At 50.9% G+C, this 27,295-nt stretch overlaps 2 protein-coding genes across 3 annotated transcripts in view; one reads left to right on the forward strand and one right to left on the reverse strand.

Moving 5' to 3' along the window:
• The window catches only part of ACLY (ATP citrate lyase), a 29,815-nt gene extending 19,261 nt beyond the window's left edge, over window positions 1-10,554 (reverse strand). For both annotated transcript variants that reach the window (XM_075722623.1, XM_075722622.1), the window contains exons 1-3: window positions 10,523-10,554; window positions 2,782-2,951; window positions 1,067-1,189 (exon numbers count right to left, since the gene is read on the reverse strand). In XM_075722623.1, the coding sequence (XP_075578738.1) occupies window positions 1,067-1,189; window positions 2,782-2,940 (282 nt within the window). In that variant the 5' untranslated portion in view covers window positions 2,941-2,951; window positions 10,523-10,554. The remainder of the gene's footprint in view (window positions 1-1,066; window positions 1,190-2,781; window positions 2,952-10,522) is intronic.
• A 798-nt stretch (window positions 10,555-11,352) lies between these two features.
• ODAD4 (outer dynein arm docking complex subunit 4) lies at window positions 11,353-26,695 on the forward strand. Its single transcript, XM_075723021.1, has 13 exons — window positions 11,353-11,381; window positions 14,618-15,005; window positions 15,595-15,726; window positions 16,055-16,208; window positions 18,227-18,288; window positions 19,294-19,450; window positions 20,991-21,215; window positions 22,246-22,453; window positions 23,734-23,820; window positions 24,036-24,232; window positions 24,426-24,526; window positions 25,512-25,587; window positions 26,481-26,695. The coding sequence occupies exons 1-13, from the start codon at window positions 11,353-11,355 to the stop codon at window positions 26,693-26,695; spliced, it is 2,031 nt and encodes a 676-aa protein (XP_075579136.1).
• The last annotated feature ends 600 nt before the right edge of the window (window positions 26,696-27,295 follow it).

Consider the following 27,295-nt stretch of genomic DNA (forward strand, 5'->3'; position numbering starts at 1 on the left):
CAGGAGCAGAGGCCTCTACCCAGCACTCGCCCTGGAAGTAGTGTCAGTGAGCATGGAAGAGTAAGATCACTCTTTAGCCTCTTCCTATAGGGACAGACAGCTACAGCGAGGTCCCAGGAACTATCTGGCATGAGCGCTTTCCTGCTATCCAAAACCAAGTTTCCTGGCTCAAGGGACACTCCAGCACAGACCATGGGAGATACCCCCTGCTCCTGAGGACACTGCTTCAGGAGCAAACATCACTGGTCACAAGTCCTTGGCACAGTCCTTCCTTTAGATGTGGGTGTTGTATTGTGCTAAAGAAACAATTTCAACATCAGTGGTTTTCCTGCTGGGCAGGCACACAAGATGCAGTTGCCTTCTGTTTCACAATGGCCTTCAGGCAAGCCTCACTGGCTCGGCTGCACAGCTTGGTGCTGGAGCAAGCAGCAAATCAATCACAGTAGGGCCAAGGCATCTGTTTCCTTGAGGCAGCAGAACTCTATCAGCTCCTGAAACACAGCAGCTGGGATGGCAGGCATTTCTTTATCATTAGCACTGCAGCATCATTCCCAGGAGAATAAATATTACAAGCCAGCACTGAGTTAAAATAAGGACTTGAAGTAACACTCAGTCAACAGCCAAAACACACTGGCTGGCTACAATAAGAGGACGATTGTATGACAGCTTTTATACTTGCCTTGTTAAAACCACCCTGGGTATTAAAGCGAAGCAGCTATGCCAACTAGACACAGCATTTGAGCTATCAACGGCTGACTCCCAAGTGGAAAGCATTTTCAAAGTGGTACTAATTCCTGCTGAACTCCCACCACACAGGCCCTACACAGCAGACGGTAACAGGGAGCGCTGAGCTGTGCTCCCTGTCAAGGTACGTCATTTATCGGTGCTCATTTACCAGCAGAAAGTTGACACGCAGGACAGTTTCTCACTTGCTTTGGCGTCAGCATAACGTGCATTTTAAACCACCATAAGCAAGAGAAATACCTGCTCACCAGCTCCTATCGTGCAAATAGGCAAAAAAGACCGAACAAAACAGTTATGCTTTTGTTACTAAGGTGGCACTCACCACGGTTTCTTGGCCCAGACGCTGTTTGAGCCAAACCTTCACCTGATCCAGAGTGAGGTTAATTCCAACCAGTCCAAGCTTCCCACGTCTCTTAATTAGCTGATCTGGCTTCACCACTAAACGCTACAACATTGTGCAAGAAGGATTAAAAGAAAGAAGCATTAGAAAGTCATTTTGGTCAAGTGCTATCTCTGCAGATACTGAAACAAGAACTTCAATAAATCCTGTACAGCAAATGTCCTTGCAGAATTTCTTTGATCTCTTGGCAAATCCATCTCCTGGTACAACAGGCCTGCAGGTTTTTTTTTATGCTGTACTTTGAGAAGAGCTGCCTTATTTCTACTCAGACATGAGTATACACGAGAGACTGAGGTGACAATTTGTTTCGGCTTTTTTTGATGAACTTTGATAACTCTTTCAAAGCAGCTGTTAAAATGAGATATATGTACTCACTTTCTGGAAAAAAAAAATCACGCTGAAAAGCACACAGCATCCCATCAGTTTTGCAAACTGTCTTTGTAAGATGCATCATGAAATTAATATTTCTCTGTGAGCAGAGGCTCATAAGGAGAAACTAGTAGAGACCCAGCAAGCAGAGTCAGCTCCTTGCAAAGAAAGCTCCTGCTGTTGCTACGGATGAGACTGGCTAGGGCCAGGAGTCCTGCACATTTTAGTTAACTGACAATGGCTCTTTGTAAGATACCTATGGAAAGCTGCTCCTAGGTAACACACTTATCTCTAGCTTGCAAATTTTATTTTTTTTTTTTTTTAAATAAGAAGTGGGTGCCATTCTGCTGTACAGCTGATACGTCCTGGAACTTCAGCAACTTACAACGTAGAGTCAGAACACAACATGTTGCAGTACAGAAGGCTGATCGTGATCTTTCTGCTGGACCCTGTAGCCCTTTCTAGCATGACAGAACTCTGCCTTCAAGGACAGACAGCTTCCTTGCTCCCTTCTGGCTTTCTGCAAGTCTTTTTAGAAGCACTGCTGATACCTCCCAGGAATTCACTCATGCACTTGAGTATGGAACATTTAATTATTTAGCGTAAGGCTTCTATTAGTCAGTAAAGGACTGCGAAACATTCATGTTCTACCAACCAATGGCTTAATATAATTACCACTGGAAAAGAGACAGCTTGGACAACTAATAAAAAGAGCTCTGGATATGTTTTCTCTACAGGAAGTGCAGGGCTATGAAACACAGAGAGATATAAAAGATCTTGCATAGAAAAAAAGCAAAAAAATTACGTTCTCCCTGACATTTTGCTTGGACGCAGAAAACTTAAGCAGTATCCCAACTGAACATAAAAGCTAGCCATGGAGAAAGCACTCCATGATTTCAGAAAGTGAGGGGTTGAGAACAGGGACTGACATCTTGAGAGACTCTTGCTTTGTCTGAATTAGCCTCGTTTACCCTCTGTGTGGTTATTAGAAGCTTCTTGTTTGCAGATAATCTCTGCTCATGTATTTCACAGTTCTTAAAGGAATTTTATAACCAGGCGCCCTAGAAGATGATACAACAGCCTTGAAAGCAAGGCTTCTTTCTTCATCAGTGTTGCAAACAAATGTTGCAGAGCAGCAGCAGCGAGAGGTCCTTCAGGAAGGATCTGGAGCACAGTTCTGCTCGCAGCCTGCGAGACAGGGAGCAGCTCGGGCGGGCAGAGGTTTGTCTGGGCTCAGCCACGAGAGGAAAGCAAGTCCCTCTCCTTACCTCGCTCAGAAGCCAAGGGTGTTCCTGGATGAGCCATGCCCAGTCGGTGTCTGGGGTGACTCGGGCATACTTGAAGCGGTTCTGGATGGCAGAGGATGTGCAGATATACTTATACAAGAACTCCTTCCCCGTCTGCTCAGAGATGGCTTTGGCTGACATGGTTACCTAGTCTGAATTGGGGTGGGGGAAAAAAAATGTAATCAGGAATAGAGTCTATTTTTCACAGAAAACTCTCAGTCACCTAGCTCAATGCAAAATCAAAGCAAATACAGAGCTGGGGCTGTGTTTCCCCATTATAAATAAGGCTATAAAATTCGCCTGATAAGCAAAAACTATTCCATGTTGCTTAAAACCTCTACCCTATTCCACTGCCCTGAATGCTATTTTGGTCCAGCCTTGCCTGCAGGAAAAGGTGTAATCCTTTCAGCTTGTCCCACCCACCCACCACTGTGCCTTTACCAAACCTGCCAGCTCTGAGCATCCCTCCCGACCAGGGCAGCGCTTGGCTAAGGTAACCTGTCTCAAGCTACACAGCACCCCGGCTTTGCTGTTGTGGGATCCACATAACACACCTACCATTTCTTCTAGTTCAGTACCAGCGAGCGACAAGGCAACGGGAGAGGAAAACCCTCCCTCCTACTTGTTTTCTTATGGCATGCCACATTTGCAGTCTGAGCTTGACTGCAGACAAATTAGCAATCCCCCGTACCTTTTTCTAAGTGGAAAAGAAAATGCTGCCAGTATTATCAAAACCAGAACACATTTACTTTTTTTTTTTTGTTTCAGAACCTATATGTCTGGGAAGCATCTTCATGCCCTACAGAATAAGATGCCCAAGACAACAAAGAAGATTATGGTAAGACCATTAGGCTTTTTTTTTTTTAAAAAAAAAATCATTAAAAAAATCCTAGTGTCACGCATTTCCTGGAGATGGCTTTCTTCCCTTTTAGAGACTGTATTCTAAACTGACATAAATGATTTCTGGTTCCAAAGCTGTAACTTTTCTTTCTGATATGCAGCAACAAAGTCATAGGCGTCAAAGTGCATTTACTTTTAGCTGCAGTAAACATTTATTTAAATGAATACTTCATCCCAGTGAACCTGTCTGCATGTGTCAGACATCAGAACCGAGTCTTGTGATCAGCCAGAAGTCAACAAGTGGTTTTAATTTTTTCCCAAGGGGCCAGACTGCTGACAGAGAAGCTCGAGCAGTGGCTCATGCTGCATTCTGAGCGACTGGAGGTCATGTCACTGTTCCCCAAGCACAGCCAGTGTGGCAGGAAACACAAAAGCACGCTTAGGATGGTTTCTGGGAGAGCTGCAAAGCAGAAAAGCATCAACACAGAAAAGAAGAGTTCAGATTCCACCCGAGTATCTGGCCAGTGAAGTATTTGAATGGCTCGGTAAGACTGACTGTCTGTGCCGTCACAAAATAGATGCCTCACTTTCCCACAGAGGGAAACAGTTTCAAATTCCTCAGTTACTTCTTGTGCTACCTTTTGGGTAATAACCATTAGTAATCAACTGGGTTATTCATCCTATAAGCAAGCACAGAGTAGGCCAGGGAATAATTAGCCATCATTAGAAATAAACACCTTTTTCCCTAGAGCAGGAAGAAAGAGGTTTGGTGTCATCCCATCATTGCACCTAATATTTAGTCTGCTAAAAATAACCCCACTTTCCATCCTCCCTTGCAGCCTCCTTTAACATAACAGCCCACACAAATGTTACGCTGAGGCTGCTGGGTTAGCTGCATCTGCTCTCTAAGAGGCATTCCTAAAAATATGTATTCTGCTACTCAGAGACACAACGGGAATAGAGTTGCCTCAGAAAAACACCGAGCGCCATTGAATTATGTCAGGTCGTGGGGCTACAGGCAGCCGTTCGGCAGTAACTTTAGAAGCAATCTAGAACTTCCACTGGGTGCTCCTAATTCCAAAAGATGGAGTGACACCGAGATAATGTAGTTATAGTAGATAATGTAGTATTATGTAGTAATGTAGTGTAATGTAGGATTTACACACAGCTCTCAGGGAACAAACAGCAGCAGCATGTATTGGAAGAGGAAGCAGTCAGTGAAGGGGAAGTGCTGGGTACCAGTGGATTAACCTCAAACATTTTAGGAGCTGGAAGTCTTACTGCATAACCTTCTTGGGTAGGCTGCAATTTTGGCCATAAGCTAAGCACGGACACTGAAGTTAGACAAACACTAATCTCTTTTGGTGTTAAACCACCACAGCTTTTTAGAAGGATAAATTTTGATTGGAAGGAAAGGGAGGTGAAGGGGGGCGAAGCACGTAACAGTCTCAAGGGGAAGCAATCTGCAGCAGGTAAGCAGGAGTGGCCAGACACATCGTAAGGGAGCTGGAAGATGACCCGTGCACTGAATGGGTTGCAGGCATGGCTTCTTGAGCTTATGGAGCAACGGGGTATTTGCTGTACAAAATCCCATCTATTGCCGATTGCAATGCCCTGCAAATGCCACAAAACTGTAGCAGTATAAACTGTGTTGTAATCTGCATTAAAAATTCAAAGATTAGCAGAGTTGCTTTGACTGTTTAATCCTTAGTAGCAAGGAAGCTGCAAGAGACAGAACGGTTTAACAACTAGCTGGTTGCAACTAGAGGTTGCTGCATCAGACTAAGAAGAATCTCAAGTGGGTTTGCATCTATCCTCTGCTAACTGTGGATGAGTTTCATGGTATCATCCCAAAACAGCTTTTTTTCTTAGTTATGAGGCACTGCCTGTGCCTCAGATAAGCACTGTCAAAGAATATGCCAGCTTCTCTGACCAAAAGCTTACAGCTTTATTATATGGTCAGTCAGCCACAGGCTGGCTACAGAGGAAGACTTTCCAAAGCTATAGAAATGGCTGTACGTGGGGCTAGTAGTTGGCAGAGATGTAAGAAAAAAAACCAAACCAAAACAAAAAACCACCCAACAAAAAACCACAACCCCCCCAACCTTATTCTGCAAGCATGCACAGGCACATTCAGTTCCCACAAACACCGCTCTGCTACCTTGTCTTCACAGCTGCATACACACGTACTACAGTAAGTTATCCATACTGCAGCACTGAACACTTTCCATTACAATTTTTGCTTAAAGTAGTGCTATTTCCGAGAGCAAATCCTGCTCCCAAGTTACCTGCAGCTATTTATTTCACATGGCAGGAAGCTGGAATACCCTTGCTTTCAAAGCCCATAGAAACCCATCAGCTGCCTACTCTACAATACGCTAAAGGCCAGTCCCAGAGAAAAAGGGTCACATTTCACTGCAGTAGATGCAGATGGACAAAAGAAAATGGCAGACATATTTCTTAATCTAAAAAAAAAAACCCCTAAGTCTTTTTCATTTCTCCAGGGTGACACAGAGCCCCTGAACAACACTGCAGATCTTCAGTCCTCATTTACAAATTAAAACAATCAAGCTGATGGTAGTTATGCCGACAACCGAGATGTAATTGCAGGAAACTGGACTGAGGACATCCCTCAGGTCTTATTAAAACAATCCAGTTAAAAAAAACAGTCAGTGGGAACAACAGTGACATACATGGGATTGCTTAAACCTGAGGGACACAAAATGCAGGGGTGTTCCTACAAAGCATGGCACTGTGAAGTTGCTCATCTCAAACTTTACTGGCCTTCTTCATGCCATTATATTCTGCTGCTCCCCCAGCTTCTCTCCCAATTTCATCACCTCAATTTTGCAATAACACTATTGGAGTTAAGAGGGAAAACCTAGAGGGTTATTACAATAGCAGTAGATGAAAAAAATGACAAAATCCTTGTGTTATGGCAACAGAATAGCAGGAATGAGGCTGTTCTTCCCTTATCTGCCCATGGTTCACCGAGACATTTCCTAATCATTAGCAAGTCTTTAATCATGCCCTCCACTCAGTTTTTCCCCTGCTCCAACCCTGCCTTTCTCATGGGATAGACAGTACAAAACAATTACTTCAGTCTACTGAACTGTTAAGCTAAAAGATCAGCAGGGGAGGGGAAAAAAGAAAAAATCTATAGGGCATCAGCAATTCCTAGCTGTATGTGCTCATGCAGGTCCCTCATCAGCCAGAGAGACATAATCAGAGCAGACTCCATTAACTGTTTGCATCTGTTCTGCAAACACGGTGCAGGAGCACAGACTGCAGGTCACCACAGAACTAGAGGAGCAGAATCTTTGCAGTATCCCAGGAATGAGACAGGTTAGGACTCTCATCTGACACGGATAACTTATTTTCAGTCATGCTTAGCACCTGCGGTACCAGCAGTACCAACCAACGCTAATGAGAGTGATGGATGCACCTCTGAAGAAAAACAGAGGGGATGCAGAGGAAAAAAAAAAATCCCTTTTTCTGTACCAAATACAAGCTACAGGATAACATTCTCCTCTACTCATTCTCTCCCAGACACTGCTCTGTTCGTGATTCATTAAGTAGGACTGAACTGCAATTTTCTTATGACTTTATGCCCCACATCTTGCAACCAGCCTTGAACCACCACACACAACGGTAGATTCATGTCAGCAGCACAGAGTGCCTTTTCCAGTCTGCTCTTAATGCGTATCCTCTGCTGCACAAGATTTAGGATAGGGGCAGATAAAATTAAAGTTTTGGGGCATGGTTTAGTCTAGTCTACCCTTAATTGGTTTAGTGTGGACTTGGTAATGTTAGGTTAATGGTTGGACTGGATGATCTTAAAGGTCTTTTCCAACCTAAACGATTTGATGATTCTATTCTACAATTCTATTAACAGTTTCTAACCTATAATGCCTCTCTGGCTGCCTGCAATGATTTACTAGTCATTCTGTGAGTTCCGTACTGTACCTGCATTCTCACAGCCCTTCAGATCCGGTCATTATAAACTGCCTTGCCTTTTCCTTTGAAGGCTGTAGGATGGAAACACAGCTGCTTCATGGCCAAACTTGTGAGTGAAGGACAACCTACTGCCACTTTAAAGCGTTTCCTACAGTATGTGCCATGACCTTTTCAGTTAAAATGCAACGTATCGCAGGATCACAGAATAGTTCAGGTTAGAAGGGGCCTCGGGAGGTCATCTAGTCCAGCCTCACGCTCCAAGCGGGGTCAGCTCTGGAGTCAGCCCAGGTTACAAGGGCCATTCTTGTATTTGAAGCATGCTGTCCTTTGCTTCTTCAGCAAAGGCAAAGAGCTCTGCTGAATGGATGTCACATAACTAGCCTTAGTTTGACAAGTGGGTTACCAATGTAAGAATAAGTTATTTCTGATAGCGTCACCGATTTCCATGAATGATTTTTGTTCATTTACTGAGGCTCTCAAAAAAAAAAAGAAAACCACACCCAAACAAAAAATACAGCTTCCCTACAACACATCAGAGTCCTTTATATCATCATCCATACCCACCAATCTAAAAAGTGCTGGTTTTCAACCTCCACTAGCAAGTCCACAGCAAGTAAAAGAAATGGATTAGATCACATTTTCAAGGGCTCAGAAGCACTTATTCCCTCAAAACATCACCTGCCAAGTAAGGAAAAAAAAAAAACCTTATGCTTGGGGAAGGTTTCTCAGGTATATTGACAAGAGAAAAACAGTGTGATGGTGGCAAGCATTAAAGAGCTGGATGTTGTGTTTGCTGTGACACAACTGATACATCTGCCTCACTACACTAGCGACTAGCTGAAAGGAAAATACAATACAGTCCAAAGAAAAAAAGAGATGGGGAGACAAGAGACTTTCTTGACAACAGAGCCCAGGTAAAGTCTCCTCGACTCCCAAAGGGATCGGATGGTGTGGCACTACTCCACAAGGAGAGGAAAAAAATTAAAGACACTGAATTGGTTTATTTTTCTTTAAACCCTTTCTGGTCTCGGAGGTATAACTCCATGAGCTTCACCAGTTTGCGTTCATACAGAACGCGGTGCTCATGCATGCAATTTACTTAGGTCCAGATCAGCACCATACTCCAATCGTACCTGAGCGATCCTTTTTGTTGGCAGAAAAGGACTCCCTCTCCAGTAAAGATTTCATGCCCTCTCTCCCAAGAATTATGTCAACAAAACCACACTATAAAGCAACCTTTCCCCTCCATCCTGGGTCATTTATTAACACAATTCAAGATCAGCCAGTATTTTCAGCCCACAGCAGCATGAAAAGTTACGTCAGCTTCCACCTGGCAAACATGCGTCCTTTCATAAGGGGACAGAGAGAGGGTTCAAGGGAAGAGGCCCTGCAGCAATCGGCTAACGCCACAGGTCAAAATACCTCAGTGCTGTGCGTTATGAAATGCCTGGCACCGTTCTGGTGTGATGCAAGCAGGTGCCCTCGCTAAGGCGATGAGCAGCTGAATGCCCAGCTCTAGAGGTTCCCTGCAGACATGGAACCCTTGAGAACGAAAGAGCAGCCAGGGAAGGGAACAGACTACGAACTGAGTTAAGTCTGGCTAACGGAGAGCAGCAGCCAGGCTCCGAACACCCTGGTAAGCATCTAGTGCCAGAAGTGGGGTATGTGGAATCCTGTCTTTAAAGACCATCTTATTCTGCAGCTTTGGGCAAGGTCCTTAACAAGTTTATTCCTTAAATCCTTCCCCACATCACTCGAAGTGGACGGTAGCAGCGTGTACTCTGGCCTGCGTGGCCAGGCAGGATTCCCAGCTGTGGCTGTCCTTCGCATCGGGTCCCACTTCAAGCAGAGCCGCTACCAGGGAAAAGTGCTGCTAGCTGGAGCACGGAGAGCACGCAAAGCGCGCTTTCTGCATGTTCATACAGCAGTCTCGTAGGCAGAAAACTCTCCAGGGTTTGAATAACAGCATTAGACAGCAGAGCTGATATTCTGAGCTCTGAACCCAGTTAAGGAAACAAAACAAATACAGAGATCTACAAACAACGTATTCAGGATGCATATCAGTTTTCAGTCTTTGCACGCTATGACAGACAACAAATGTGGTTTAACAGAGAGAGGAGTGAAGCCTTGTACAAAAGGCAGAGAATTTCCAAAGCTGCAAGAGAAACAGCAGGTGCTCGCAGGTAGCAAACAAAAGAGCTGGAAAACAGCCATTTCGCAGCTCCTGGCGCTGTCAGGTCCATTCACAGGACGCAAGAGGCACACGGGCGATTCACCCTCCTGCCAGTACAAGAGCAAGAACGGAAAGAGATCCTAAACCGGGGGCTGCTGCCTCCACAGCGACCGCAAAGGGATTTCCATTCTGGAAAAGGGCTACGTGTGCTGTCGGCAAAGGGCTTCCAGGGTGAGGGGCGAAGGGAACGAGCACGCACAGACGAAGCCTGGATCTGCTGCTGACACAGACGAGCCCTTCCTCTCCCCGCTCCTCCTTAAACGTTTGCGCTGTGCCCATCTCAAACAGACCGTCCCTCACAAACGTCCCGCTCAGGCCAGAGCCCGCCGAGCACGGCCACGACCGCCGGTTTTCCTCCAGCCGGGGAGGGAACTCCAGCTGCGAGGCCGGACCTCACGGTCAGCGGCGGCGGTGCCGGGCGGGAGCACGGGGCTCCGGCTCTGGCCTCCCCCGGGCCGCTCCCTGCTCCGCGGCCGGCCGCACGGCGAGCTAGCGGGGCCGCCGGCCCGCCGAGCCGCGCTCCCGGCCCTGCTTCCCCGCAGGCTCCGGGCGAGGGGCACGCAGACACCTCCCGCCCGGGGCGGCAGAGGCGCTGCCCGGCCCCGGCCCCGCTCCCGCCCGGCCCGCGGCAGCCCCGGCGGCAGAAGCGGCGCCCCGGGCGCCCTCCCCGAGCTGGCAGCCCCCGGCACTCACCTGGGCACCCGCTCGGCCCCGCCGCCGCCTCGCCCGCCGCCCAGCGCCGCCGCCGCCGCCGCCTTTTGTTCGCTGCGGCGCGGCGCGGCCTCCCCGGCCCATCGGGCTACGGGCGCCGCCGCCGCCCATTGGCTGCCGCCGCCGCCACGTGTGCGTTGCCTGAGCGGCGGCCGCACGCCCATTGGTCGCCGCCGGTGGGGCGCGGCCGCGCGGCATTATGGGAGTTGTAGTCCCGCCCCCCTCGCCCCCGCCGCGACCCCCGGGCCGGCCGCGACCCCCGGGCCGGCCGCCCTGAGGGCAGGCTCCGTGTGCGCCGGCACAGGGCCGCGGCCACGCCACCGTCACGCTCCGCGTCGCCCCGGGCAGCGCGCTCCACCGGCGCCGAGAGCAGAGGCCTCCCCGCTGGGCTCCCCGGCTGCCCGCCCCGCCTGGCTCCGGGCCCCGTAGGGGCGGCCAAGGCCGCAGCGGCCCTACACCTCCCCGCCTGCACCTGCTCCGGCTGGCGCCGCTCGGTTCCCGGGCAGCCCGCCCACCCTCGCCATCGCGCAGCCCTCCCTGCATGCCCGCACCTGCACCCGCGCCCGCCGGGACGGGTCCTGGCAGCGGGGCAGACCCGGGCGTTCCTTCCCCGGCGCTGGGGTGGGCTGAGAAACCTCCCACGGGAGTGTTGTAACTGCGGGGGCAGGAGGTGCCCGGTGGTGCCGGGGCTTGGGAGCGGCAGACGGCAGCCCTGCTCGGGAACGGGGTGTCACCGGCGTGCATCACCATCACCGGAGCGTGATCCCCAGGGATGGAGCGGGGCGGCGGACCGTGCACAGATCGGAGACACAATGGGAAAAAGAGACATTTCTGAGGCGTTGTGAGGCCTCAGACAGGACGCAGCCATCCTACCTCCCTGCTCCCGGCCGCCCCGCTTGTTTTGTAACAAGCCTCTAACAGCAAACATCACGTCTCTTCCGCTCGCCAGAAATAATCACCGCCCGTTCGTTTTTTTCCCTGGTATTTCCAACCTGTGACTAAAGCACGCCTCAAAAACGCTACAGGGAAGCGCCCTGGGGTGGACTCTGCCGAGAGGGGACGGCCTTGCTCCGGAGATGGGGTCCGCCGTGGCCCGTGTGACATTGTCACCAGCCTGGAACGCAGGCCTGCAACAGCCACCGCACGGAGCGGGACCGGAGGACACAGCACCAGAAGGACACGGAGCTGCTGGAGCGGGGCCAGGGGAGCCCACAGAAATGCCCCGAGGGCCGGAGCCCCTCTGCTGCGGGGCCAGGCTGGGGGGGCTGGGGGTGCTCAGCCTGGAGAGGAGGGGGCTGCGGGGAGGCCTGAGTGCGGCCTGGCAGTGCTGAAAGGGGGCCGATAGGAAGGATGGGGAGAATCTTTTTAGCAAGGCCTGTTGTGACAGGACAAGGACTAGTGGATTTAAACTAAAGAAGAATAGATTTAGACTGGCTACAAGGAAGAAATGTTTTACAGTGAGGGTGGTGAGGCACTGGCACAGGTTGCCCAGAGAGGCGGTGGAGGCCCCATCCCTGGGAACATCCCAGGCCAGGCTGGACGGGGCTCTGAGCACCCTGGGCTGGTTAAAGCTGTCCCTGGCACTGCAGGGGCTGGGCTGGGTGGGCTCTGAAGGGCCCTTCCCACCCAAAGCGTTCCGTGATTCTATGATGATTCTGTGACACAGACATGATGCTCCTGCTCGTCTCATCGGGGAGAGCGTGTCACACCCGACTGTGCCAGTGGGGAAAGTCTCCACGGAAAACAGTTACCAGAGTTTAGCAAGTCTCAAATTCTCTGCCAGACTCCCTGGGGACAGGGGTGTGTCCCGCTGGCCTCAGCCGGTGTTTGTCTCACCACCCCACCCCCTTCCCACACTGGTGCTGCGCAGCCGCTCCAGCCCAGTCCCGGGAGCCGTGGGAGCTGGGATGGGCCCCGTCAGCCCTGAGCTGCATCCAGAACCCAGCAGCAGCGCCGGTTTTCCTCGTGGTGAAATTAAATCTTACAGGCTCCGAGCAGGAGTCTTTCTGAGCGGCACGGACACGCCGCACCTGCTCTGAGTCACTTTGCAGGAACAAATTGCTTCAAACATTAATCTTGGCAGGGTCTTACCCAAGGCTGAAATAAAGTCAAGACTACAGTCACTGACAGGAGAGAACCAGCAGCATCTCTCATTCATCATCTGTTCGTCCAGGATTGGACACTGCAGTGATGAAACTGGTACCACAGGCTGCCAGAAAATACCAAAAAGCACTGGATATGCTTGTTCCCGAGAAAGGCGGTGGGCTGCCCTGGCAAAACCCCTGCGGTAGGCACTGGCTCGTGACCTGGCTGAGCAGAGGAACCTGTTCAGCCCGACATTCACCAGCAACCGAGGCATTCACATGACTCCTGTCACAAAGCGGTTTTTACCGAGCGCCTTGTGCTCCCACACCCGCTTTCTTTCTGGCCGTGCCTCCAGCACAGGGCCTCGGAAACGCGGGTGTAAGAACAAAACCCCAGTGGGCGCTGGACCCTCCGTCGGTCGGACAGTGTCCAGTTTTGGGCCCCTCAATACAATAAAGACATTGGGGTGCTGGAGCGCATTCAGAGAAGGGCAACGGAGCCGGGGAAGGGTCTGGAGCACAGGGCTGGTGGGGAGCGGCTGAGGGAGCTGGGGGTGTTCAGCCTGGAGAAGAGGAGGCTGAGGGGAGACCTGATCGCTCTGTACAACTGCCTGACAGGAGGGGGCAGTGAGGTGGGTGTTGGGCTCTTCTCCCAAGTAGTTAGCGATAGGACGAGAGGAAATGGGCTCAAGCTGCGCCAGGGGAGGTTTAGGTTGGAAATTAGGAAATATTTCTTTATGGAAAGGGTGGTCAAGCATTGGAACAGGCTGCCCAGAGAGATGGGGGAGTCCCCATCCCTGGAAGTGTTCAAAAACGGGTAGATGTGGCTCCTGGGGACATGGTTTAGTCTGGTCTACCCTTGATTGGTTTAGTGTGGGCTTGGCAATGTTAGGTTAATGGCTGGACTGGATGATCTTAAAGGGCTTTTCCAACCCAGACGATTTGATGATTCTGTGATTCTATGACAGGAGAGACGAAGCGTGAGACACCGCGAGCACCCGGCCTGCGGCCCTGACCGCCTGCAATCAGAGCCTGCGCGCATTTTGGGAGAAAGCGCGTCTTTCCTTCCCCCCCGAGAACGCAGCCCCTCCCCACGCAGCTCCCTGCGGCCACCCACGCGTGCCCCACTTACACCGCACCTCTGCCCGCCCCGCCCCGCTTGTGCGGACTCGCCGTGAGCAGCGCGGCAGGGCCAACCCAACGCGCGGAAACACCGCGGGGGGGGGGGTGTGGGGGGGTGTGGGTGTGGGTGTGTGGGGGGGTGTGTGTGGGGGGGTGTGTGGGGGGGGGTGTAGGGGGGTGTGGGTGTGTGTGTGGTGTGTGTGTGGTGTGTGTGTGGGGGGGGGTGGTGTGTGTGGAGGGGGTGTGGGGTGGGGGGTGTGTGTGTGTGGGGGGGTGGGTGTGGGTGTGGGGGTGTGGGGGGGGGTGGTGTGTGTGGGGGGTGTGGGGGGTGGGGTGGGGGGTGTGTGTGTGGGGGGGTGGTGTGTGTGTGGGGGGGGTGGGGTGGGGGGGGTGGGGGTGTGGGGGTGTGTGTGTGTGGGGGGGTGGTGTGTGGGGGGGGTGTGGGGTGGGGTGGGGGGGGTGTGTGGGGGGTGTGTGTGGGGGGGGGGTGGGGGGGGTGTGGGGTGGGGTGGGGTGTGTGTGTGGGGGGGGGTGTGTGTGGGGGAGGGGGTGGAGGGGTGTGTGGGGGTGTGTGGGGGGTGTGTGTGTGTGTGGTGTGTGTGTGTGGGGGGGTGTGTGTGTGTGGGGGGGTGTGTGTGTGGGGGGGTGTGGGGGTGTGGGGGTGTGTGTGGTGTGTGGGGTGTGTGGTGTGTGGGTGTGGGGTGTGTGGGTGTGTGGGGGTGTGTGTGGGGGGGTGTGGGGGTGTGGGGGGGGTGTGTGTGTGGGGGTGTGGGGGTGTGTGTGGGGGTGTGGGGGGGGGTGGGGGTGTGTGTGTGTGTGGGGGTGTGGGTGTGGGGGGTGTGTGTGGGGGGTGTGTGTGTGTTAATTTTAGGCACCCGACCCACGCCCACGCGTGGGTCCCCACGGCCGGAGGAACGCGGGTGCCCGAAGCAGCGAGCTCCCGCGCCGCGCCGCCCCGCCCCGCACGCAGGCCGGCGGCTGGGCCCGGGGAGGCGGGGGCCGCGCTCCGGGGCACGGCGGCGGCGGCGCGGGAAATCTCGCCGGGCGCGCCAGCGCGACGTCAGCGCCTGGGCGGGGCTTCGCGCCGCGCCGGAAGCGAGGCCGTCGCCCGGCAGCGGTTGCCAGGCGACGGCGGCGGCGCGGCCATGGCGGCGGCGGGGGCCTCCGTGCCGGCCGGCACCTTCCCCAGCTTCATGGCCGAGGGGACGGTGCTGTGCCGGCGGGGCGAGTACGGCAAGGCCCTGGCCTGCTTCAACAACGTGAGGGTGCCGCGGCGGGCGGGGAGCGGGGCCCGAGGGCAGCGGGGCGGCCCGGGGCAGGAGGGGGCACCGGAGGCGGTGGCAGCCGGTTGAGGTGGGGGGCGGCTGGCGGAGGTGCGAGCGCGGAGGGAAGGGGGACGTGGAGGAAGGCGGCACCCCCGGCGCGGGAGGCGGCGGCCCGGCGAGGTGGGGGCTGGCGGGGAGCGCCCGGGGAGCCTGGAGGTGACAGCACGAAGGGAGGCGACACGCACGGGCGGGGGGGGGGCGGGGGAGCCTGGAGGTGACAGCACGAAGGGAGGCGACACGCACGGGCGGGGGGGGGGGCGGGGGGTGCAGCCCCGTCCGGGGCAGGGGAGCGCTCAGAGAGGGGCTGCAGCACCCACGGCTTGCAAAGACGGGGCAGCGGCAGCGCAGGGAACGCGTGAACATCAAGAGACTACTTCTTCCAGTGAAAACGTTGCGTCCTTCTCCTGGTCCATCGCCAAGATCCGTGCTGGGACGCAGCAGGTTGCGTCAGATGTACGCGCTTGTACGTATCCGTGCTGTTGAGCGCGGCGCTGATGACTTATCCCTGTCTGCTGTGCTCCAGGCACTGAAGCTGCGAGCAGGAGACAAGCACTGCCTAGTTGCCCGCTCCAAATGTTACCTGAAACTTGGAGACACAGAAAATTCCCTGAAAGATGCTGAAGCTTCGCTCCAAAACGACAAAACATTCTCCAAGGTAAACCAGCATGAAGTGGAAAAAGAGTCTGGGGTGGCCGAGGACTGGTTTTTTATCTGTGGAAGTCTGAAGGGTCTGGGAGACAGTATTGCGTAGAAACAGCTACCTCTAAACACACCCTTGACATTTTTATTGCTTCCGGAGACATGGAGGTGCTTAGTCAATAATTTAGACAGAGCCCCGCGATCGGATTTTTTTGTATGCAGATTGCAATGGCATAGGGCTCTCACTTCTGCCTCGCGGGGAGTTAATTGAGATCTCTGAACCTTTTTCCCCCCCCTCTTTTTTATTCTTTTTTTTTTTTTTTCCCCCCCAAATGTCATTTTAGGGACTTTACCAAAAAGCTGAGACACTATATACCATGGGTGATTTTGAATTTGCGTTAGTGTTTTACCATCGAGGCTCCAGACTCCGTCCAGAACTACAGAAGTTCAGGCTGGGTATCGAGAAATCCCAGGAGGCAATTGTCAACTGCATTGGAAGTAAGATGTTTCGTTTTATGGCCCCTACAAGCACAGCCAGAAGCTGTTTGGTGGACAGCCGATGGCATATTAGCTCAGCAAGTGACCCAAGGGCCCTGCAACAACAGAGTCTCTTTGCTTCTGGATTCATGTGCTCAGTGGCCGTTCTCAGATGAAACCAGAAGCACCAAAAAGAGCACAGCCCTGTTCTTTTCTTCTTTTTTTTCTTGCCTGAATGCCTATTCACATACAGTGTCCGGTAACTTCACTTATGTAAGTAAATTATGACACTAACTTAAATTTCCAAAGTCACCATGAAAACGTTCTAGGTAATACAGAACAAAGCAGCTCATCTACTTACAGCCCTACTCATTACCGAATCCCTTTTGAGATCTTAATCCTAGTATTCAAAGTTTGTAATGAAATTTGCCTTGCTACCTGAGGCTGGCCTTCCTGAGATCCTGACTTTCCTCCAGTTTACATTGCGTAAGACCAGCGAAAACTGTTGGCTATTGCAACGGAGCGCTGCTTTCCTAATTTCTGCCTTAGATCATAGAACGGAGTCCTGCAGGAGACAGGAAAGGCCAAGGACCCGGTGATGTTCAGAGCAAACTGCAAACTTGTCCCTTTTCCCTTCGTTTTTCTCTTAGCAACGCTCCCGCACGCCGACGAGCGCGGACAGGCCGTGCACCCGCGCTCAGGCACGCGGACACACCTCGGCTGGGGCTGCCGCCGCGGACGCGTGCACGGAGCAGCCTGTTGCGCAGCTCACCAGGCTGCCGCGACACCCACCCAGCTAGTCGGAGGCTGCTCGGGTGCATCCCCGACAGCCCGTCCCTTCGCAGCACACGCCCTGCTGCGCACCCTGCGCGTGGGCCCTGATCCTTGAGATATTTAAGCTAGTATTTAAGATATTTCTCTCCCTGAAACCAGTCTCAACATTTCAGGCCGCTTCCAGTGCCGCAGATTAACTTCACGCCCCAGCTGTGTAAATGCCTGATGCTCTTTCATATATGATATTTATTTAAAAAAAAAAAAAAAAAACGGGGAAAGTTTCCAGATCTGGCTGGCTTTCCTCCGTTACCGCTGCTTTCTTAGCTTAATACAAATGCCTAGATATCTTTGCAACTCTTAGTTGAAATGGTTGCCATGCTTGACATACCAAGCTAAGGGCTTTACATGCCTTCAAGCGTCTGGGCTGTAGGCAAATGAACAGATTAAAAACCAAGACGACATTTCTTTAATCAAGCGGTACCTCCTAGATGCAGGAGAAAAGAAGCAAGGAAACATGCTAGCATTCGATCTAGATGTTTATATAGCTGGGAAATGCACACACGCTAACAGGGCACATCCCCAAAACCGCTTTACTGAATCTGCTTTGCTTGGCAGATTCAGAAACACCTGCCTTCGGTGATACGCGTGTGCTCACGTCACTGATCTTGGCCCAGCTGCCGTGCTGCAGGAAAGCCTTCTACAACAGCATGCGAAGCTCTTTCCTTCCTTCTGGCCAGGCCAAAACAAAGAGCTGTTTTTCACTCTTACCTCCACTGCCAGAGTGCAATCTGAACAGCAAAACTGGGTGTCAGAGTGAAAATGAAAAGGGAGTTTTGCCCTAATGTCAGTGCACAAAAACTTTAGAATAGTTCTCTGGATTGCTGGAGATCCCTGTGCTTATGAGCTTTCCTTCCACTTCAAGCTTCAGCTGTGATCCCTCAGAAGAACCTGCCATCCTTTTTTTTTTTTCTTCCTCCATTTCCATGCAGGATGCAGCATGTCTCTGTAGGAAATCTGCACTGTGATGGGAGCCCCCGGTGCAATGTGAAAATAGTAATTAAAATCCCGACAGGAGCTGCATCTAGGAGCTGCATTCCCTGCTTACAGAACATACCAACATCCACATATTTCACCTGAAAGATTTAATAGAAAGCTTTATTTCAAACCGGACATTATAGGCTCGGCACGTTTACGGTCATTTTAATTTCTAAAGCCTCTGCACTGCTATTCTTGAACACTAACAAGTATTTTCTCTGGATTTGCAGGTCCATCCTCAGTTAAACTGGAGAATAAAGAGGATCTGTGCTTTATAAGCAGGCAGGCAGAGGTACAGTCTGAAGAGCTCTTGCTTTAGAAGCTAACTAGAGTTATTATAATGCTAATACTTTCTGAAATAGGCATTAAAGGATTAATAGTTTCTGCAGCAACATGGGGATATGGCTGGTCTAGTGAAGCGCCTTCGGAGCGTAGGAAGCACACTGATCCATTATGAGAGTATTTATGCACCTGCTTTTAATGTAGTTCTGGTGCAAACTACACAGAATTTAAAGGAGAAGGCAGAAGGGCAGGGAAGAGCAAGCACAGAGAAGCAAAGCCCAGCTTGAAATTTCTCTACCAGCTGACTGTTTCTGTTGGGCATTGCTGATCACCCAGCAAAGGCTAATAAGTAACAGCACGGAGGTCGGAGCCAGGGTACACTTATCTACAGTATTTACTTTGGTTTTACCTGATGTTTAAGGTTCACATTTTTGATTGCTCCATTTTGGGGTGCTCCATTGAAGTAGTGCCTTGTTTCTCCGAGATGCCAAGCCACTTTTCCCTCTGAAGTCAGTGCAGTGAATGCTCATTGCTTCTTTCAGCTGGAATTAGAGGTACTCAGGGATAAAAATAATTTCTACAAAGGGGCCTAAAGACGAGCATTGTAATTGCTGGGATTTTGGATGTGAAACTTTAGCGATACCCTCCTGACGTTTCAGAAGCCCTGGCTGTTACAGCCTCTGTTCCTTTGACTGTGGACAACTAGACCTGCCTTTCCCCACAGCCCTAACGCCCTCCCGCAGCACTTCTGAGCAGGAAGCCCTCCAGAACAGTACAAGGCACCGGGGCAGAACTAATTCTTGCTCTTACTATAATGCCCTCTCCTGGTCTTGGAAGTGAGGGAGCACAACTGGGTGCAAAATGTCAGTTGCTCATGATCAAAGCAATTGGTGAGGCACTGACTTTTTGCTTTTATTTAAATAAGGTGGCTTATATAGAGTGTAAACAGAATTCTGCTAATTCTAGTGTTCCCCACTAATCTCCCCCCCACTTCCTCTTTTTTTTCTCGCTGTAGAGCAAAAAAGCAAATGAGAAACTCCAGATCAAACTGACTAAGGATCAAAAATGGACGAGGAAACAGGAGCCTGTGAGGAATCCAAAAACAGAGCGACAGCTTCTTGGAGAGCTTTATGCTGACAAGGCCTACCTAGAAAAGCTGCTCAAGGATGAAGGTCTTTCTCCATTGTATTTAACTAAATGTTCCTTTCAAGCAGGTTCTTTTTTCTTCTTCTTCTTTCATATCCCTGTGACTACTCTTCCTCCTTTGTATCAGAGCTCGCATAGCCCATAGTGCTTGCAGTGGTCGTGAGAGAGGCAGGTGTCTGCAGAGTGCAAGTATTTTTGGAGCCAGATCTAATATTCATAACTATGTCTGAGCATGTTTCCTTCCCTAGTAAGCGGCAGGCTTTTATAACGAACAATAAATCAACTCAAAGCAATCTGCGCTGATGAAATCAAAAGCAGAAACAGTATCATTACAAATTACTTCTGTTATAATGATAAATCCCACTAACAGTTGCATTTAAGTGCAAAGCCTTGCAAGACTGTTAACTCATTTGTGGTTTCGTTATAAACGCTGTTAAGATCAAGATGCAGGATTTGGAGAAGTACCTTATTTTAGAACTAGGCAGAAAGGTGATTCCCTTTTAGTCTTTTTTCCAGGTGTCATGGTTTAACCCCAGCTGGCAACTAAGCACCACGCAGCTGCTCGCTCACTCCCTCCCAAGTGGGATGAGGGAGAGAATCGGAAGAGTAAAAGTGAGAAAACTCGTGGGTTGAGATAAAGATAGTTTAATAGGGAAAGTAAAAGCCGTGCATGCAAGCAAAGCAAAACAAGGAATTCATTCCCTGCTTCCCATCGGCAGGCAGCAGTTCAGCCATCTCCAGGAAAGCAGGGCTCCAGCACGCGTAACGGTGACTTGGGAAGACAAACGCCATCGCTCCGAACGTCCCCGCCTTCCTTCTTTTTCCCCCAGCTTTATATGCTGAGCATGACAGCATATGCTGTGGGATATCCCATATGGGATCCCAGCAGAAAAGGCCTTGACTCTCTGTCAGCACTGCTCAGCACTAACAAAAACATCCCTGTGTTATCAACACTGTTTCCAGCACAAATCCAAAACATAGCCCCATACTAGCTACTAGGAAGAAAATTAACTCTATCCCAGCCAAAACCAGCACGCTAGGGAACTCTTTACCCAGTAATAGAGAAGTAATTAAGAATTTAGCCTACCCACAGGTTTTATGGTATTACTAGCATTAATAATACGTGTGGGCTGTCTGGCTTCCAGGCATGTAAAAGCCTCAATTTCCGTCTTGCAGTCTAATCCACACCACCTTTCAAAGGGCCATTTCAGCACAAACGCCCCATGCGAGTGCTCTGTCCGGGAGGACGGGTGCTCGCCCGTCACAGCTGGCCCCCGTGAAATGGGCCCCTCCTCGGCTCGTGGCAGCAGAGAAGGCAGCAGCTAGCGGGGCTGGGAACACCAGCTCTAGCTCCCGAAAACACACAGAATGGGTCACAGCAAGGGAGTTTTCCCTAACTTCCCTCCTAATTGCATCGGTTCCGAGGAGCACTGAAGACTTTAATTTCTAGGACTATCTATCAGAGCAGAAAAACATTCACAAGTTATCCCCCACTGAACTGCAGCTTCATCCATCATATACATTAATACTCTCCTGGGTTCTACCATCTTTTTTTTTTTTTTTCAGATTTGATGCAGAGCAGCACAAAGCAGGGGATCAAAGTAGCGGACCTGGTTTTGAGTGGCATTTCCTACCTGGACACACGCAGTGAATTCTGGCAGCAGCAGAAGCCTATTTATGCCCGTGTGAGAGAGCGCAAGCTCAAGCAGCAAAGGTGGATCCGGGACAAGAAACGAAAACCCGCTGAGGTCGGCAGATACATTGTGAAGAGTATGGAGGAAATTGATATGTGTAGGTGTCCTGGCTGGAAGCAGTAAGAAAATAACGACTGGCACATATAATTATTTGCTGCAGTAATTATAGACCAGAACAACAGAAACAGTGCGAGTATTAACAAGCAGTAGTAGGCAGTTTTTGGGACGTATTTGCTTTTGTATTCTTCACCTTTCCCAACGCTTTCTTAGATACAGAATCCAACATATTTTTTTCTCAGCTTTTTCTGTACTTGAGGTCTTGCTGATTGGTTTTCAGGACACCACTTCGATATCAAAGGCAGGTAGGCCACTGCTGCGTGCTTAGCAAATGCCTCTGGCTGGTTTAGTAATCAGAAGTTGTTTTATTGAGAGAATGCAGGCCGCTGGAATTAATAATTTCTATAGTTGAAAAATACCATTGTAGAGAGATGAAACAGCTGAAAAACAGTGGTCTGGAAGGAAGGAGTAATTCAGCCACTTCTGGTCTCTCTCGCTCTTCCTGTGCTACGTATTTTACAACCCAGGGAAAGAATTTAGGCCTTACTGCAATTCAGTTCTTTTAAGCTACAACAGCTCGGTGAAGGTAGTGTCAGAAACGTGCTGCGGTCTAATTCCTGCAGCACTGCAGCCCAGCCGGGCACAACGACCAGAGCTCACCAGGGAAGTGCAAGGGGCTAATTTAGGAGACAAAACCCCAAGTACTGTAGCTAGAACTTCACCTCCAAGACCAGGCTGCCCTGCTGCAGTAACTACGAGCTTTCAAAACCTCCAGACAACAAGCACCATTCTCCTTTATTTTTCTTCAGCAAGTGTTTAGTGTTACCAGCATCATTTCCCCTTACTTGCTGTGATGAAAGTGATTGCCAGTAGTGCCGGGGGAGGGTCAGAAGTCCCATTTCCCGGGGGCAGATTCCCTGGAGACTGGAAAGAGGAGTGTAGGAGACGCATGAAGAGCTAGGAGCTCTAACCTTTCCCAAACTTTGAGGCTAACGCAACTGCACTTAGTCTTACGTCCCCAATATCGCTGTGTCCACACATTAGCATTAAACTTTCCTCTCTGTCTCTAGTGCTGACTGGCGGCTCCCCTGAAGAAAGCTGCAAGAAAGCCGAGCGTGTGCTAAAAACAATACAAGGGTGGTCAGATGATGAAGTTCCCAACAAGAACGAACTGATTGGAAACCTCCACAGCTGCATCGGGAATGCTCAGTTAGAGATGGGCCGGATGGAGGCAGCTCTGCAAAGCCATAAAATGGATCTGGAATCTGCCAGGCAGAAGTAAGTGCGGAGAAGTTCAGATGGATGGGGAAAAGAGGAAAGTACCTCTGTTAAAATGTTTTAGCATCAGGTAATGTTGTAATTCTCACCTGGAGATTTAACAGGGCAACGCATTCAGACTCTGCCCAAGTATCATAGACTCTAGTGACTTATTATCTTCACTATTTCAAAAATAAGGAGCCTGAAGCAGATTTTTAAAGGACCTAGACCATGTGGCACATCGAAATCTCTGCTGAAGCAAAGCAAGAGAACACAAGTCCCAGTCTCAGTGCTTTAGCCTCTAGTATACACTTCCTTCTCAGGACGGTCGGGCTCTAAATTGCACAAGTTTTCTGCTACATTTTCTCTTAAAATCATTGGCATTCAAACCATGATAGCAGGCTTGAAATATTTATCTAAGAGGTACAGTTACCTGCCCGTACAGAACACATTCTGCAGCTCTTTCAGCTAAAACAGAATGAAGCAAAACGTAGTCTCAAGATTTAGCAAGAGTTTTGCAAAGCACACAAGAAAACACTGAATAGTTGCTTGAAGTGAAGTGATTTTGGTTTTATTTGTGCCAATATTGCATAGGGCTTTTAAAATGTAACTGACGTTGTTTATCGTCTTCACAAATCACTTTGAAAAATTAATACTGGTTTAAGAAATTTTTGCCTTTCTCCTGGTGATCTCCACTCCCCAGGCCACTTATAAAGATGGGAATGAGGACTAATTAAGGAAAATAAAAGTCCACAGGCTACATTATTACAGAAGGAGCTGACTCTAGCATGGGGCACAGGCTCATTCACAGCACTGGGAGCAGGGCCTCTTACCAGCAGCCTGTTGCAGGAGTCTGTAGACACGTTGCAGACACGTTTTTTGGGTCTTTGCTTTCCTCTTGGACAGAAATCGTCTATTAGTGTTAGGGACCTAGGAGCTGGTAGGGGACTTCCGTGGGACCCTCAAGGCAACAAAGGGAAACTGAGGCAAAGAAAAAAAGGAAAGATTTTCACAAGGACTGCCAGATTTGCACCAAAAAAAAAAAAAAACCAAAGACAAAACTAAACCCTTTTTCCCTGTGTCTTATGGGGTGTCAGTTGCAACAGCTGTAGATAAAACCAAAAATCTACCTTGATTTTATGCCTTTCAGTCTGATATTGGTCCTTTACCTCTAATTCTCAACACTTAGCCTGAAGTCAAGTTGAGCACCAAAGAAAATATATAAGGCTGAAGAAAGCGCAGACCATATCAGGAACAAGACAATGTCAGCTACTACGATTTCTTTTTTTCTTTTTCTGCAGCAACCTGCCAGATGCCGTATCCAGAGCCCTTGATAACATTGGCAAAGTTTATGCCAGAATCGGCAAATTCCAGCAAGCTATTGACACGTATGTAAAATTAGTAACAGAAAAGGCATAAGGTGGGATTTTGAATTAAATAGGTGATGTCTTTTCAGTTTGTTTATTCATACTGCTAGCAAGGAGGGCTGTGAAATTTTTCATAAGAACAGTACCCAGAACCCTTTGTTTATAGAATCAGTAGTTGAAAAACTGCACCTAGTGAGGTTCAGTAAGTGTCTGCCCTTCTTACTCTCTGCTTGAAGTTGGGAGGAGAAGATTCCAATGGCAAAATCCAGCCTGGAGAAGACCTGGCTGTTCCATGAAATTGGCCGATGTTACCTGGAGCTGAATAAAGCTGAAGCAGCCCAAAATTACGGACAGAAGTCCCTGCAGTCAGCAGATGAAGAGGGAGATGTTGAGTGGCAACTCCATGCTACTGTACTAGTGGCACAAGCACAAGGTAAAGGCGGGAGTACAAATTTTGCTCTAAGGATGGAGACAGCCTGTCTGTTCCGCCTCTTAGTGAAAACATCGCTGTGATTTAACAGCCAAAGTAACTGTTCAGATCAAGGCTTCTCAGCGAGACTTGCTCGATTAACTATTGTTCTCTTAATCTTCTGTTAAAAATAGATGTTGTCATTTGTCTGTTGCAGTAAGATTAAAGGATTACTGGTCTGCAATCATGAACTTTGAAAAAGCGCTTGAGAAGGCAAAGCTTATTCACAATGAAGCTGCTCAAAAGGCCATCATTACTGTAAGTGGCTCGTTGCAAAGAGGAGAGAAGCTTGGGGCAGCATCAGTAAGTTAGCTGTAGCTATTGTCTAGTGTCCTGCCAACTGAGAAAACATCACTACGTAGCTAGTGTGTTACAAGGGGGAAAATGTAGCCTCTGAAGCAGTTTACATATTAAAAGTTATAGAATCATAGAATCGTTTAGGTTAGAAAAGACCTTTAAGATCATCCAGTCCAACCATTAACCTAACATTACCAAGTCCACCACTAAACCAATTAAGGGGACAGTAGCAACCCCATGCCTCCTGGCTTGGTGGCTGGATCATTTTATGAAACCTCCCGGCTCAGAAAACTTAACCCCAGTTTTGAACCAGTCCAACATATAGAAGGGTGAAGCCCTAGCCCTGCTCAGATCAAGGGAAAATTTTCTTTTGACCTCCCTGGGGCAAGGATCTCACACACACACACACAATACAGCGGTGCCTTCTCTGCGTTCAGTTGCTATCAGCCGCTGATCGCAGCTCACCCTTTTCTGGCCTCTCCAAAATGTCCCAGAGAAACCACTTTCCACCAGACCATGGAAGAACATCTGGGCATGGCCAGTGACCCACGGTAAAGCAGTCTGCATGTTCTGGTAGCCTGCTTTCCTTGACCCGACAGTGGGTTGCGGGTGATCTGACCGCACCCGGCTTGCCAGACAACAGTTACAGCATAGACACCTACCTAGTGGTGATCCCTCCTGGGTGCCCAGAGCTCAGGCAGAGCCGGTTCTCCTGCCAGAAGAAAAATGATAGTGTGAGAGATGGAATCTTCAGGGGAGGAGACATTTGGTAAGGGCTACTAACAGGTAGGAATCGCTGCAGGGAGAAAGGAAGCATATTGGTGCAGAGAGTTTTATGGTAGGAAAGGACCAGGTAATGATAGCAGAGATCTAAAGAAAACAGGAAAAACTTAGGTATGTAACTGCATTTCTAGAGCTTTTTATTAATAAGCCGTATCACTTTCAGGCCTTAGATGATGTGAGCAAAAGCTTCATTGAAGAGCTGAACAAAAGAGAAGAAACGACAGTTTGCTCTCTTAAAGGTAGTTGTCATTTAGACCTCTGCACCCCATAAATATAACAATTCTCCACGTTTCCTGGCTTGGTGGCTGGATTATTTTTTAATGAAAGTAAAAACTAGGAATCATTAAGGTTGGAAAGGACCTCTAAGATCATCCGCCCAACCACCAACCCAACACCCCCATGCCCACTAAACCATGTCCCCAAGTGCCACCTCTGCCCCTTTTTTGAACATTTCCAGGGATGGTGACTCCACCACCTCTCTGGGCAGCCTGGTCCAATGCTTGACCCCTCTTTCCATGAAGAAATTTTTCCTAATATCCAATCTAAACCTCCCTGGATGCAGCTTGAGGCCATTCCCTCTCGCCCTATCGCCGACTACTTGGGAGAAGAGCCCAACGCCCCCCTCCCTGCACGCCCCGTCAGGCAGCTGTAGGGAGCGAGTGACTCTGTGATGCCACAAAAATCTTCATGCCAGCACCGCGTTCTTACCGCTGCCCTTCCCGCTCCGGCCGTGCCCGTGCGGGAGCGATGTGGAGCCCGAGCAGGAGATGGCAGCAGCTCCAAGGCTTCCCCCGAGCCTGGGGCCCGCTCCTGCAGACCCCCGGCCTCCCCGGGCCTGCCCGGGCTCGGGGGACGGGTCCGGGCACAGCGGGCTGGCTACCAGCCCCTGCCACCCGCTGGCCTCGGGCCAGGCAGCTCAGCCCCTCACATCGTGTGGTTGGACTCGGATGATCTTGAAGGTCTTTTCCAACCTAATCGATTCTATCAATCCACGAATCGTCAGCAAACGGCGTCTGGGGAGACAGAAAACAGACCAGAGCTTTCTCATCGTGGCGATAGCGGCCGGGGTCTTGCTTCTCTCGCGCCCCGATGTCTCGGTGCTGGAAGTTAAGGTGGCTTTTTTCCTCCCTAGATGACGATTTCGGCAGCGAAAACACAAGAGGCAACTTCGAGAAGTACGGAGCGCGAGAGGAGGGCGACCGAAGCACGGAGAATCAAGGTGAAAAGCAAAAAGATGACGGCAGGAGCACGGAAGAACGTCGGAAGAGTAAAGAAGGGGGCAAGGAGCAAGGAAACAGGAAGGAGAGGAAAAGGGAAAAGAAGGGGAAAGAGAGGAAGAAGAACTAGGAGCCGGTGCCCAGGAGCCTGCCGGCGCTGCAGCGTGTCCCGGGGAGGCACGGAGCAAACACGAGCTTTTCCCGGCAGCGTTCCCGCTTCTCTCTCGCAGCTCCCGGCTCCACGCGTGGGCGAGCGCCGCCCCCCCCCCCCCCCTTCCCCGCTGTCCCGGGGGGCACAAGCCCGGCAGCAGCCCCCAGCCCGGCTCTCCCGGGCGGCCCCGGGCCCCCCGCACCGCCCCCGGGGGAGGGGAGGGCCCGGCCCGGCTCCCCCCGCCCCTGCGCGCTCACGGGGGGGCCCGGGGCTATGAAAGGCGCCGCGGCCGCGCCCGCCCCAGAGCCGCTGCCCCGCCGCGCCGCTCCGCACCGGCGGCCGCTGCCCTCACCATGGTAAGCGGGGGGTCCCGGGGCAGCCGCCCCCCGCCCCCCCCCGGGCGTGGGTTTCGGTCCCCGGAGGGGAGGATGAGCCCGGCGGCGTCGCCGACACGTTGGCGATGGGCCGGGGGGGGGGGGGGGCGGGGGGCGCAGCCGGGGACCCCACGGTCGAGCCGGGGGGTGCAGCGGCGCCGTCCCGGGGGTCCCGGGCTGCCCCATCCCTGTGCCTGCCCCGGGG

The sequence above is a fragment of the Pelecanus crispus genome, chromosome 18 (assembly GCF_030463565.1).
Source record: "Pelecanus crispus isolate bPelCri1 chromosome 18, bPelCri1.pri, whole genome shotgun sequence".
In the NCBI taxonomy this organism is placed as follows: domain Eukaryota; kingdom Metazoa; phylum Chordata; class Aves; order Pelecaniformes; family Pelecanidae; genus Pelecanus; species Pelecanus crispus.